This window comes from Gopherus flavomarginatus, chromosome 18 (assembly GCF_025201925.1).
Source record: "Gopherus flavomarginatus isolate rGopFla2 chromosome 18, rGopFla2.mat.asm, whole genome shotgun sequence".
Classification (NCBI taxonomy): Eukaryota; Metazoa; Chordata; order Testudines; family Testudinidae; genus Gopherus; species Gopherus flavomarginatus.
The window spans coordinates 24,354,230-24,367,903 of record NC_066634.1 but is presented as its reverse complement, the minus strand read 5'-3'; the positions used below and the strand labels follow the sequence as shown (position 1 = coordinate 24,367,903).

Sequence of the window (13,674 nt, the reverse complement as noted above, 5' to 3'; positions counted from 1 at the left end):
AGGAGCAGGGAGGCTGGGTGGGGGCTGCCAGCATCGACGTAACCCCTGTCCGCACAGGTGGGTTTGCCCTGGCAGGAGCAGAGCTTTGCCCAGGAGGTGCTGTGGCTCCTGGGGTGTATCCCAGGCTCCTGGGCCAAGCCGCCCTGACGTCTCTCCTGGGCTGTTGTGGGGAGACTTTGGTAGAGCGCTGAGGGGTGCAGCTCACCCCAGCTCTCGCCTGGACCTCTGCTGAGCCTGCCGGCTCGCTGGGGCGGCTAACCAGTTAGGAAATGGATTCGTAAAGCAGAGGAGTGAAACTGCTTTAGCCCTCCTGTGTGGACGCTCCTGTGCCAAATGTAAACGGCCTGAGTCGGATTTGGGGAGGGAAGGCCGCGGGATTGAACGAAGGCTGCTTGGATTCGGGGTCAGAGCGTCCCCCTGGCGGTTTTCACATGGTTGAAATTTGCACCTTTTCTTCCTTCAGTTTCGCTCTGCGTGTGCCCGGTGGGAGCCCCCCACCCGTGACGGGTTTGAAGGTGGGGGGACTCGAGTAGGGGGCAGAGCTGGCCCTGCCCAGGGCTCCGTGTTGCCCAGCACTTGTGAATTAGCCTTTCTAAAAGCGACGGCCACCCTCTGCCCTCCAGCTCTAGGGGGATCCGGCTACTCAGGCCTTTCGCTGCCCGATGAGACGTCTGCGTGGGTGCTGGAGTCCCTGGGGGGCTGTGCTGGGCTGCATTGTTCCCCCCCAAACCTTGGCACATGGTGTCCATGTTCACATATAGTCAAACAGCACATTTCTCCTCTGATTTATCGCTATGACATTGTCAACCCCCCCCCCCCAATCATATTGACGGAGACCGTTAAAGCCTTCCCAAAACGTATTTCTGCTCTCAGGTTCCTGGTTTTAATTAGGGGATAGTGACCGGTGCATTCCAGGTTGGGAGACAGGGCAAAGGCAAACAAGGTGTAACCCTGTGCAAACTCCTCACGGTCGATTAACAGAACAATCTTTCATGTGTTTACCAGCCGTCTGTACCAAGTTCTTATATTCTTTCACGGAGCCTCCTGCCTCGAAGTCCGGTTGCAGAGGCTTGGTCGGTATCTGTTCACCAGCCACATACAAGGCCAGAAAAGTGATATCGTAATGTTTAAAATGAAAGGGATTTTTAGCGTAATTCTGCTAAAGGCATCATTATCCACAAACCCTAGGACAAGCCTTTTGGGTAACTCTCCCAAGAACAGGTTCTCCTGGTCACTGACCCTGCTGCCTGCCTGACCGGTAGCTGTCTGGCCTTGCAAGCTTCCAGAGGGCTATTGCCACTCACTTCTCAACTGTGAGGGCTGCTCTCATCTTGGTATTCTGGCGCTTCAGAGCAGGGGAAAGCAAGGCACAAAGTTCCATGAAAGTGTCCTTAACACATGCGAAAGTTTCGCAGCCACTGGGAATCGTCCCACACCCGCAACACTATGCGATCTCACCAGTCTGTGCTTGTTTCCCTGGGCCCAAAATTGGCGTTCAGTGGCTAGAACCTGCCCCGTTACCGCCATGATGTCCATATTGCCAGGGCCTGTACTTTGAGAGAAGTCTGTGTCCATGTCCTCATCACTCTCGTCACCGCGCTGCCGTCGCCTCCTCGCCTGGTGTTGCAGGTTCTGGTTCTGCACGTACTGCAGGATAATGCGCGAGGTGTTCACGGTGCTCAGAACTGCTGCGGTGAGCTGAGCGGGCTCCATGCTTGCCGTGCTATGGCGTCTGCAGGAGAGCAGAGTGGTGGATGACCATGGTCGTCTAGAGGACCTGCCAGGTGGCTTCATGGCACCAGGAGAGCAGAGGGGCAGCGGAAGCGGTGGTTGGAGGATGGTGCTTAGCAGTCCTACTGCACCGTCTGCTGAAAGCAGGATGGCGCCCACACGGAAAAAAGGCACAAAACGATTGTCTGCCCTTGCAGGGAGGGATGACTGAGGGCAGGTACCCAAAACCACCTGCGACAATGTGTGCGCCCCATCAGGCATTGGGAGCTCCACCCAGAATTCCAATGGGCAGGGAGACTGCGGGAACTGTGGGATGGCTACATCCGAAAGTCGATGCTAGCCTCAGTCCTGTGGACGCACTCCGCCGACTGGGGGGGACACAATCCACTGTATCAAATCGATTTCTAAAAAATCGACTTCTATTAAATCGACCTAATTTCATAGTGTAGAAATACCCTAAGGGTGAGAGCTTGGGTGTGGGGAGGGGCTGGGAGCCAGGACTCCTGGGTTCTATCCCAGCTCTGGGAGGGGAGTGGAGTGGAGTCCAGTGGTTAGAGCACGGGGGCTGAAAGCCAGGACTTCTGGGTTCTGTCCCAGCTCTGGGAGGGGAGTGGAGTCCAGTGGTTAGAGCAGGGGGGTTGAAAGCCAGGACTCCTGGGTTCTATCCCAGCTCTGGGAGGGGAGTGGGAGCTAGTGGTTAGAGTAGGGGAGCCTGGGAGCCAGGAATCCTGGGTTCTTTTCCTGACTGTGGGAGGGGAGTGGGGTCTGGTGGTTAGAGTGGAGATGGGTGGGGAGGAGCTGGGAGCCTGTTCTTTTCCTGGCTCTGGGCCAACCATGGCTCTGGGGTTCAGGCTGTGGGGGTGATATGGGGCAGTTTGCTGCCCCAGGTAGAACAGCCCCACCCCCGGGGCTCTCTGCCGCAGCCCCTAACAGGACACCTCTGTCTGTGCATCTCTGTGTCCGTCCACCCAGGTCCCCCATCACCGTCTGGGATTTCAACGCCAAGGAGCCAAAGGCAAATACTGGCTGGGTAAGCGGGTTACAGCGCAGCTAGATCCTGTCCCCCATCCCTGGGGCAGATCAGGTCTGGCGCCTCTAGAGGAGACAGGCTCCCCCGTAGCTGAGCCCCTGAGCCAGCCCATCCCTCGCTGTGGGGCTGGATCGGGGCTGGCAGCCCCTAGAGGGGACCGGCCCGTGCCCCATTCCCACCCCCCCCGCCCTAGGGCCAATGGGAGCTGGCCCCCCCAGAGGGCTCTGGGCAAACTGGAGCACTGGTCTGAAGGAAACAGGCTGAAATTCAATCAGGACAAATGCAAAGTGCTCCACTTAGGAAGGACCAATCAGTTGCACATGCACAATGGGACTTGACTGCCTGGAAAGGGAGCCGGGGACCCGAGTGAATGGACCACAAGCTAAATGAGTGACCAGTATGACGCTGCTGCAGAAAATGCGAACATCATCCTGGGCTGGATCGACAGGGCTGTTGTGAGCAAGACCCGAGCAGTGATTCTTCCGCTCTGCTCCGCGCTGATTAGCCCTCAGCTGGAGATGTTCGTGCCACAGAATTGACAAGCGGGTACCACGCCAGGCCAAGCCACCCCTGCTAGACGCCTGGGTTCGGAAGGGGCCTGCGAAATGCCCGTTCCGCCATGTTCAGAGCACATCTGGCAAGGGACGCCCGCCAGCTTGACAGCAGCTGGCACAAAGCCCTGGGCCCTGCCCGCCTGGTGAGTCAGTCGGCTCCGAATCCCGCCCCTTTCCCTCCCGAAGAGTCTGCCATCAGGGCACCCAAAAAGTCATTCAGTGCCAGTGCAGGCCGGAGCACCCGGTTCCCCCTGCGCCCGAGTGTGCGACATGGAGCTCACCACGGCCACGCTGCTTTTGCTGCTCCTCGGCCTCTCCTGCCTGGTTGTCTGCCTGCACGGGAAGGGCCAGCAGAAGAGGGGGTGTTTGCCCCCGGGACCGCGCCCGCTGCCCCTGCTGGGGAACCTGCTGCAGCTCGATACCAAGGACATGGTCAAATCTCTTCTCAAGGTAGGGGGAGTTTGGCGGCTGGCGTGGGAACAGGCTGGGAATCCCTGCAGCGGGCCAGGGAATTTCTGGCTCCCTGTTGTCACTAAGGGGGGTGCAGGTCCCCACCCCTGCTAGCAGAAGTGAGGAGAGCACAGCTAGTGAAGCCTCAGATTTAATGTAGCCAGGACCTTATCCAACAATGTTCACGTGCTGGGCTGCCTCGCTGACTTATGTACTTGTGCAAACACCAGCACGAGTACTGGGCACTCACCCCCCGTGCAAATACTAGCATTAGTACTGGGCACTCATCTCACCCCCGTGCAAACACAGCACTAGTATTGGGCACTCATCTCACCCCCGTGCAAACACAGCACTAGTATTGGGCACTCAGCTCTCCCCCGTGCAAACACAGCACTAGTATTGGGCACTCAGCTCTCCCCCATGCAAACACTAGCGCTAGTACTGGGCACTCAACCCCATCCCTGTGCAAACACCAGCACGAGTTCTGGGCACTCACCCCCCTGTGCAAACACCAGCACTAGTTCTGGGCACTCAAAGCCCCCTTCTCCCTTTGTGTGTGTCTGCCAGTAGCCCCTGGAGAGCGCAGTCCAGACCAGAGCCCCCTTGTCTTGAGTGCTGCAGCTTCCCCTCAGGTGACACAAGGAATCAGTGACAAGGGTAGAAGAACCCAGGCATCCTGGCACCCAGTCCTTGTTGTTCAAACTCACCCACTCCCCTCCCACTGCCGGGGATAGAACCCAGGAGTCCTGGCGCCCAGCCCCTCCCCGCAGCTGCTGAAGTGCAGGGTGGCTCTAATGAAGGAAGTGGAGTATCCAGCTGCACCAGGCAGAGCCAGACTAAAGTGAAAGATTCAGCGAGGCCCCATTGGGCGCAGCTCCCTGCTGATGCCCTGTTCATGCCCACGTGGACACGGCTGGCTTTGAGGGGCAGGTGGCCCAGCCTTAAACCCCAGCTGGACACATATGGGGCAAGTGAATCTATGCAAAGTCCTAGCCATTAATAGCTGGGTCCACAGGAGAGCGTGGGGGCCGCCCAGCTAGTGACTCACCTCAGCACCGTGTTGGAACCACTTGAGTTTATAAAACATCCCAGGGTAGCAACCGGCTGCCCTGCTTTTACAGATGGGGAAACTGAGGCACAGGTGCAGCAGTGACCTGCCCCAGGTCATACAGGGAGCTTGGTGGAAGAGCCCTGAGTGGACCCCAGGAGTCCAGATGCCCAGTTACCCCCCACCTCCCCCCATGCTAACTAGAACTGGCCAAAACTTGGAATTTCTGATTCCTGGGAAGTTTTGCTACTTTGGTTTTGTTGCAAAGGGAAATTTCCAGGAACGTTTGTTTTGGAAACGGTTTGGGTTTGGTTTGGTTTTTTCGCTGCCTGTTTGAAACCGAGATGGGCTGTTCTGCTGAAAGCTCTGCGCCAGGACTCTCGTTGTCCAGGGGGGCCGACTCCATGGTCACTTCTTGCCTTAGCATCTCTGCAACTGTGGCACCAAACCTGGAATGGGCAGCGCATGAAATGGACGTGATTCTTGTCAGTTTCAGCTTGACCCCACTGAATAGCAGCAGAGAAACTGAGGCCAGCCACGTGCCTTTCACCCCAGGGCCAGGGCCAGGGCCAGGGCCAGGGCCAGGGCCAGCAGCATCTCCGACTGCCCCAGGCTGGGGACCCCAGGGCTGCCAGGGGCTGGGGGCTGCTCGGCTAGTGGGGCAGCGCCGGGCTCAGTGGGCTGTCGAGCTCGGGCAGTCTGGGGCCGGGGAGTCCTGCCCTGGAGCTGGGGAGCCCAAACGCTCAGCCCCGGCCTCGCTGTCTGCTAGGAAACCGGGCAGATTTCGTCAGAACCGGGTCACAGGTCGGCATTTCCCCCAACCCCCTGAGCAGCTCGAGTGGTAACAGCCACTTGGTCACATCCGGTCTGGACTCCTGGTTTCTCTCCCTGGCTTTGAGCGAGGGGTGGAGTTGAGTGGCTAGAGCAGGAAGCCAGGACGCCTGGGTTCTCTCCCAACTCTGGGAGGGGAGTGGGATCTGGTGGTTAGAGCAGGGGGTTGGGAACCAGGACTCCTGGGTTCGCTCCCAACTCTGGGAGGTGAGCGGGGTCTAGTGGCTGAAGCAAGATGGTGTGATTATGTTTGGTTTGGGGCCCCATATTCTGACTCCTGGGTCACTCTGGGTTTGCAGCTAAGCGAGCGCTACGGGCCCGTCTACACCCTCCACCTGGGCTCCCGGCGGGTGGTGGTGCTGTGTGGATACCAGGCGGTGAAGGAGGCCCTGGTGGACCAGGCCGAGGAGTTCAGCGGGCGCGGGGATCTGCCCGTGGTCTTCCGCTTCACCCAAGGGAACGGTAAGGAATCCCACCCTCTGGCCCCTTCCCGTCTTTCAGCCACTCAGCCCTTCTGCAGACACGGGGAAGTGAGGCAGGACCCACAGAGGGGCTGGCTGGCTTTGCAGTTTAGGCACTGGACTGGGAGCCAAGACACCTGGGTTCTCCAGTAACCTGCTGGATGACCTTTCCCACAACTCCGGCCAGTCATTTCCCCGCTCTCTGCCTCAGTTTCCCCTCCCACCCTTTGTCTGTTTAGATTGGAAGATGCTTCGGTGGGATCTGGATTCAATTCCCAGCTCTGCCATTGACCTCCTGCGCAACTATGGGCAAGTCGCTGAGTCTTGCTGGGCCTCAGTTTCCCCACCTGTAAAATGGGGACAATCATTCACTTCCCCGCAGCAAGAGTCAGTGTCACAGGTCATCTCCGGGGGACCTGGATTCCTAGTTTCCCTCAGTCCTGGTGTGTGTGTGTGTGTGTGTGTGTGTGTGTGTGTGTGTGTGAGAGAGAGAGAGAGAGAGACCAATTTAAGGGGCAGTGGGGGCTAGTGATCAGAGCAGGGGATTGGGAGCCAGGACTCCTGGGTTCTCTCCCAGCTCTGGGAGGGCAATGGGGACAGGTCTCTTGGCAGCCCATGAGCAGGGCTCGGTTATCATCTGTTGTTCCAAGTGTGGGGCTGGCGTCGGTGGGGGGAGCCGGGCTCCCTGGTGCCCTCCCTTCACTACTCAGTGCCCCCACCCCAGACATCGTCCTGAGCAACGGGGAGAAGTGGAAAGTCCTGCGGAGATTCGCCCTGCAGACACTGCGCGACTTCGGTATGGGCAAGCGGAGCCTGGAGGAGCGGATCCAGCAGGAGGCGCAGTGCCTGGTGCAGGAACTCGCCCAAATGCAAGGTGGGTCGCCCGGGGGCCCTACGCGGCCAGGCTGCAGCCCCCGGCTGGGACGCAGCTGCTCCCTGCCCCGCAGCACCCCCTGCTGCCCCACCTCTCCCTGCCCTGCAGCGCCCCCTGCTGCCTCACTGCGCCCTGCCCCACAGTGCCCCCTAGCGCCGCCCTGGAGCCAGCCCTGCCTGCCAGGGGAGAGCGCCCCCTGCTGATCCCCCCACCACTCCCTGCCCCACAGCGCCCTCTGCTGCCCTGCTGCTCCCTGCCTCACAGCACCCCATGCTGCCGCTGCCCCACTTCCTGCCCCACAGCGCCCCTAGCTCCGTCCTGGGGCCAGCCCTGTCTGCCAGGGGAGAGTGCCCCCTGCTGAGACCCCCGCCCTGCTCCCTGCCCCACAGTGCCCCCTGCTGAGACCCCCGCCCTGCTCCCTGCCCCACAGTGCCCCCTGCTGAGACCCCCGTCCTGCTCCCTGCCCCACAGCGCCCCCTAGGTCCATCCTGGGGCCAGCCCTGCCCTCCGGGGGAGAGCGCCCCCTGCTGCCCCCATCCTGCTCCCTGCCCCACAGCACCCCCTAGTGCCCAGCTGAGTCAGCACTGAGAGAAGAGAGCGCCCCCTAGCGCTGCACTGACACCAAGGGGAACCCCTGCCCCCGCTCCTGAGTCCCCCCTGCCAGTTTCCCAGCCCAGCAATGACCGAGCCAGACTTCCTGCCGCTCACAGCCGGTTCCCTCCCCTCGCTAGCCGCGCCCTTCGACCCCACCTTCCTCATCAGCCGGGCCGTCTCCAACGTCATCTGCTCCATCGTCTTCGGGGACCGGTTCAAGTACCAGGACGGGAGCTTTCTCACCTTGGTCAGCCTCATGAACCAGAACTTACAGCTGTTGAGCTCCCTGTGGGGGCAGGTAGGTGCTGCTGGGGGGGCGAGGAGACTGCATCTGGGGGGGGCCTCCTTGCATCTGTGGGTGGGGTCCCCCCCGTGATCCCTCCAAGTGTCCCCTTGGGCAGACATGGAGAGCAGGTGGTCACCATCCCCTTGTTCCCTGCCCTGCCGTCTCTTCACTTGACCAAAGCCTCCGTCCGACAGGAGGAGCGATGCACGCATCCCCGGAGCGTGTGCGCACGGGTTGTTATGGCAACGGACCCACTCCCGTGCATGGTTCGTGTGGGTAACATGCTCGCACCCTGCACGGCGCATCACGATAACGTGCCGGGCATGGGCACAATTCGTTATGGTGGCCTGGCTTGCGCACGCCTGCACTGCCTTGGTCGTTAAGGTAATGTGCATACATTGCACTGCCTCCCTGTTCATTACGCTAATGCACGTGCGGAGTTCACTATGGTAGTGCAGGCGCACTGCTGCTCCGTTCACGATGGTATTGTACACACAGAGCTCACTATAGCAATGCACATGCACTGCTGCTCTGTTTACCAAGTTTTTGCATGCACAGAGCTCACCATGGTATTGGACACCCAGAGGTCACCATGGTAATTTATGTGCACTGCTACTTCGTGCATTGTGGTAATGTGCACAGAGCTCAGCTCACCACAGTAATGCACGTGCTCTGCTGCCCTGTTCGTTATGGTAATGCACACGCAGAGCTCACCACAGTAATGCACGCACAGAGCTCACGACGGTAATGCATGTGCACTGCTGCTCCGTTCATGATGGTATTGTACGCATAGAGCTCACTATGGAAATGCACATGCACTGCTGCTCTGTTCACTATGTTTTTGCACGCACAGAGCTCACAATGGTATTGCACGTGCACTGCTGCCCCGTGCTTTACGGTAACACGTGCACCAAACTCACACGCTGCCATGGGGTGACTCGTGTCCCTTTCCCCAGATGTACAACATCTTCCCCGGCCCCATGTCCTGCGTGCCGGGGCCTCACAACAGGATCTTCGAGAACTTTGAGCAGCTGCGGCTCTTTGTGCTGGAGAGGGTGAAGATGCACCAGGAATCCTTTGACCCCAACTGCCCCCGTGACTTCATCGACTGCTTCCTCCTCAAGATGGAGCAGGTGAATGGGCTGTCAGGGCGGGGTGGGGCAGTGGGCCAATTGAGTCCTTTAAAACTGACGTGCATCTGACGAAGTGGGTATTCACCCACGACAGCTCATGCTCCAATTCGCCTGTTAGTCTGTAAAGTGCCACAGGACTCTGTCGCTTTTTACAGAGCCAGACTAACACGCCTACCCCCCTGAGCCTTGAAAACTGTGTCTGCTTCAGTGTGTCATGGTGGCTGGAGCACTGGACCGAGCCCGAGGAGACCTGGGTTCTGTTCCTGGCTTGGCTACTGGGTGACTGTCCCATGCCTCAGTTTCCCCATCTGTGCAGAGGGGCTAATGGGCCTTCCTTTGCCTGGACACTGTGAGCTCTTTGGGGCAGGGACTGTCCCTTGTCTTGGTATCACCTGGCACAAGGAGGGGCCCTGGTTTTGGTTGGAGGAGGGGATTTTGGGTGCCACAGGGGTTCGTGGCTTTGTGTCTGTACAGCACCAGGCCTGGGGCTGGGGTGGTGCTACCGTAATGCACCTAATAGCTACAACAATGAGCAGCACCTGGCGCAGAGCGGGGCAAGCCCATGGCTGGGGTTCCTTGGTGCTCCTGTAATACAGGTACTGTTGGGGGTTGGCTTAAACCTTGTTGCTATGGGCCGGGTGCATCCTGTCCCCACTCAGCCTTCCCGGCTCCTGCCCGCATGACCAATTCCTTCCCCTTTAAAAAAGCCCCAAGAACCTCACCCAAGCCCTAGCACCTGCCGCTGAGCTCGGCTGGCACTGCGCCTGTGGAGCAGATCGGCTTTGTTTGGGGTTGAGGTTAGAACGGGCGGGCTCATGGCCCGGCCCTGCAGAGCCACATGCCACACAGGCCAGTGGCCCGTGACCAGCCCCGAATCGCTCCCCGCACTTGTAGGGAGGGGAGTCTCTCTGGAGACCCTCCCTGCTCCATCACCAGCCATACTGGTTTCTGCCTTTGTTGCTGCTTGGAGATAATCTCCAGGGCCTCTTAATCTGTTGTGGGATGCCGAGCTGTAACCCAAGCTCCAGTGAATCACGTTCTCACAGTCCTGCCCTCAATGCAGGCAGCGTTGCCAGAGAATCGCAGTTTGAGGCTTGCTTGGGAGCTCTTTGCAAACATTAATGGCTTATTTCACGTGACGCACGAGCCTGGGAGGCAGGACAGCTTAGAGTGGGGGAAACTGAGGCATGGGAGGGACAGGGAAGTGACTTGCCCAAGGTCACTCAACAGGTCAGGACTAGAACCCAGGAGTCCTGACTCTGCCCCCTCCACCACTCGACCCCACTCCTCTCCCAGGGCTGGAGATAGACCCCAGGAGTCCTGAAGGCCAGCTTTGTGCTCTAACGACTAGCCCCCAGCCCCCGTGCTAAAGAGAAGTACACGCTGCCTCTGCTGAATATAGCAGAGGTCCTGAAAGTCCAGCTTTACTGGCCCCCCGATTGTTCAGAGTGGCTGTCGCCAGCCGTGGGCTTTGAACCGGGGAGATGCGGGGCTGACAGCGTCTGGCTCAGCATCTGGCTCGGCTCCTTGAGCTAAAGCATTAGCCCCCTCGCCCGGCAGCAGCAGTAGACCCAGGAACTGCATCCGTGGAGCCGCCACTAGGGGGAGATGGTGGAAGATACTCGAGCGCTGCGGGTTTGAATTCTGGGCGATTCCCCTGCAGGAAAACCAGGACCCACTGAGCTACTTCCACACAGAGACCCTGGTGATGACCACACACAACCTGTTCTTCGCGGGCACAGAGACCGTCAGCACCACCCTGCGCTACGGCTTCGTCCTCCTCATGAAGTACCCGGAGATCCAGGGTGAGTGCGGGGTGGGGGAGCTGAGGTCGGGATCCATGCCACCGTCTATATTTTAAAAGGCAGGTGCAGAAATCGCCAGCCAGGTCTCAGATGTCACCAGCTGCAGACCTAGCGTGTCCTTGCTGCCTGCGTGACTAGCTGGGATGTCAGGCTGCCCTTTCCATCCCGCTTGTTTCTCCACAGCCAGAGTCCACGCTGAGATCGACCAGGTGATCGGGCGGCACCGCAGCCCATCGGCGGAGGACCGGAGCCGCATGCCCTACACCGACGCCGTGATCCACGAGGTGCAGCGCTTTGGCGACGTGGTCCCCATGGGGGTCCCGCATGCGGTGACCCAGGACACCCACTTCAGGGGTTTCCTTCTTCCAGAGGTAACGGGAATTCCCTCCTCCCCATGTTCAAGCAAGAAAACACGTTTCTCCCCCTGGGCTGGAATCTCCCCTCTTGTCAGCTCCCAGAAGGTGTTTGGAGAGGGACAGACAGCTGGAACCATGGCTGGGTAGACTGGAAAATGGGTTGGATGGATGGACGATGGGTGGTGAGTGGGTGGCCAGAGAGGGGTGGCATTGGGATGGGTAACTAGGATGGGTGGAGAGCGGGTGCCCAGAGAGGGGCATGTGTTGGGACGGGTAGATAGGATGGGTGCTTGCAAAGGCTGAGGGACGCGTCAGTAGATGGGTAGCCGGATGACAGACAGACGGATGGACGGGGTGGAAGGACAGAAAATGATCCAGATGGCTAGAGGGTGGATTGTTGGATAAGTGGACAGACAGGCTGAGGAGGACGGATGGATGGCGGCACCGGTGCCAACCAGAAGAACGAGTCAATGGATGGGCAGACAGGCAGATCTGTGGCTAGACCGGCGAGTGGGTGGAGAAGCCAGATGGATGGAGAATCCCAGACCCAGAGGGTTGGGAAAATTTGGCTAAGCCCCGGCCGAGAGGCAGGATTTGGTGGCTCTAAACCAGCCAAGACAGACTCTCTCCAGCCGTGCCTGGGCAGAGATGGATGGACGGTCAAGCTAGATAGGATGAGTGGATAGACAGACAGACAAAGGGATGGATTAACAGCCAGATGGACATCAAGCTGGCTGGCTAAGCAGGGGATGGATAGACAGGCAGGCAGACGGACGGAGGGATAGCTGGGTGGCTAAGCAGGGGAAGGATGGACAGGCAGGCAGACGGAGGGATAGCTGGGTGGCTAAGCAGGGGATAGATGGACAGGCAGACAGACGGAGGGATAGGTAGATGGCTAAGCAGGAGATGGATGGACAGGCAGACAGACAGATGGATAGCTGGGTAGCTAAGCAGGGAAGGGATGGATGGACAGGCAGACAGACAGATGGATAGCTGGTTGGTTAAGCAGGGGATGGATGGACGGGCAGACGGACGGAGGACGGAGGGATAGCTGGCTGGCTAAGCAGGGGATGGATGGAGAGGCAGACAGAGACGGAGGGATAGCTGGGTGGCTAAGCAGGGGATGGATGGACAGGCAGACAGATGGATGGAGGGCAAGCTGGCTGGACGGAGAGATCCTCTGGACACGCGTGCTGGAGCTGTGTGTTTCCCCTGCCCAGGGCACCAATGTGCTCCCGCTGCTGTCCTCTGTCCACAACGACCCCACCCAGTTCAAAGACCCGGCCACCTTCGACCCGGCCCATTTCCTGGACCCGAGTGGAGGCTTCTGGAAGCGTGATGCCTTCATGGCCTTCTCCACGGGTACGTGTGGCCTGCCCGGGCTGGGGCCGTGGAGCGGGAGGGGGACAGGCTGAGTATCCCCTAACACTTCTGCTCCAGCACCAGCCTCGGAGGATGCGACTGCCTGCATCAGCCCCAACCTCAGATGGACTAACTCAGCCTGGCTGGGGGTCATGGCCTGGGGGTCACCACGAGGAGGGATCTGGCCCCTCTGTGTCGCTGTGGGGCAGAAATGACCCCCGGAGAGTCCAGGGGCCTCCCCAGTGGAAGGCGGCCAGGCCCAGGCCCAGGCCCAGCCTCTGAGCCAAGGCAGAGCACAGGGAACAGCTGGAGGGGGCCTCCTGGGGGTGGAGCATGGGTGGAGCCATGCCAGGCTGTTTGGGGAGGCACAGCTTCCCCCAGCCTAGGATACCCACTACCCATGGCGCTGGGGCTATTCTCTGCCCCCTCAGGACCCAGAAGGGGACGGAGCATGAGTTAGAGCAGCCCCAATGCTGCTGTAACTGACACTGGGGGTCGGTCCCCAGAGTACAGGGAACATGAAAGGGTCTTAAAGGCGCCGGAGCCCCAAGTGCAGGGAGAGAGAAACTGAGACTTGGGGCGTGATGGATCCTGAAACGCCTCTGACCCCCATGCACGGCCCGGACGTCACTGTGTTCCTTTCCCCCAGGGAAGAGGATCTGCCTGGGTGAGGGCTTGGCCCGCATGGAGCTCTTCCTCTTCGTCACCTCCCTTCTGCAGCGCTTTGCCTTCACGCCCCTCATCCGCCCGGAGGACATCAACATCTCGCCCCTGGTGAGCGGCCTGGGGAATGTGCCGCGCCCCTACGAGTTCCGAGCCGTCCCTCGCTGAGAGAGCCGCTGCCCATCCCGCCTCCGCTCCCCTTTCACAGCCTCCTGTCCTGCAGCCTTGGCACGCCTGAGATGAGTTCGCAGGCCTTGTCGCTTGCAGTGTCTAATCAGCACAACTGCAGTGTCTCCTGCTCTTGAGATTTTACCCTGCTGCCTGGCGGGCTGCTCTCTCTTCAAAGTCCGGAGCTCCAGAGTCGTGAGCTTGGTTCAAGGTTTCGTTACAATCAACTACAAATAAAAATTGTCCCGCTCTGGGGGTGGTAGAGAAACGTTTAGAAACTTGACTCGAGTAAAGAAACCAGAAGCAAATAAAACAAACCCAAATCTCA

At 59.5% G+C, this 13,674-nt stretch overlaps 1 protein-coding gene across 1 annotated transcript; it reads left to right on the top strand.

The window, feature by feature from the left end:
- Positions 1-2,518: 2,518 nt before the first annotated feature.
- On the top strand, positions 2,519-13,674 carry LOC127037069 (cytochrome P450 2F3-like). Its single transcript, XM_050928544.1, has 9 exons — positions 2,519-3,765; positions 5,944-6,106; positions 6,830-6,979; positions 7,711-7,871; positions 8,816-8,992; positions 10,656-10,797; positions 10,981-11,168; positions 12,374-12,515; positions 13,165-13,674. The coding sequence occupies exons 1-9, from the start codon at positions 3,586-3,588 to the stop codon at positions 13,344-13,346; spliced, it is 1,485 nt and encodes a 494-aa protein (XP_050784501.1). The 5' UTR covers positions 2,519-3,585; the 3' UTR covers positions 13,347-13,674.

Bases quoted from the DNA above. Each gene is read 5' to 3' on its own strand.
- LOC127037069 (XM_050928544.1), top strand. From the start codon at position 3,586: ATGGAGCTCACCACGGCCACGCTGCTTTTGCTGCTCCTCGGCCTCTCC. The intron at 6,980-7,710 runs GTGGGTCGCCCG...TCCCCTCGCTAG, and splicing joins GGAACTCGCCCAAATGCAAG to CCGCGCCCTTCGACCCCACC. The intron at 8,993-10,655 runs GTGAATGGGCTG...ATTCCCCTGCAG, and splicing joins TCCTCCTCAAGATGGAGCAG to GAAAACCAGGACCCACTGAG.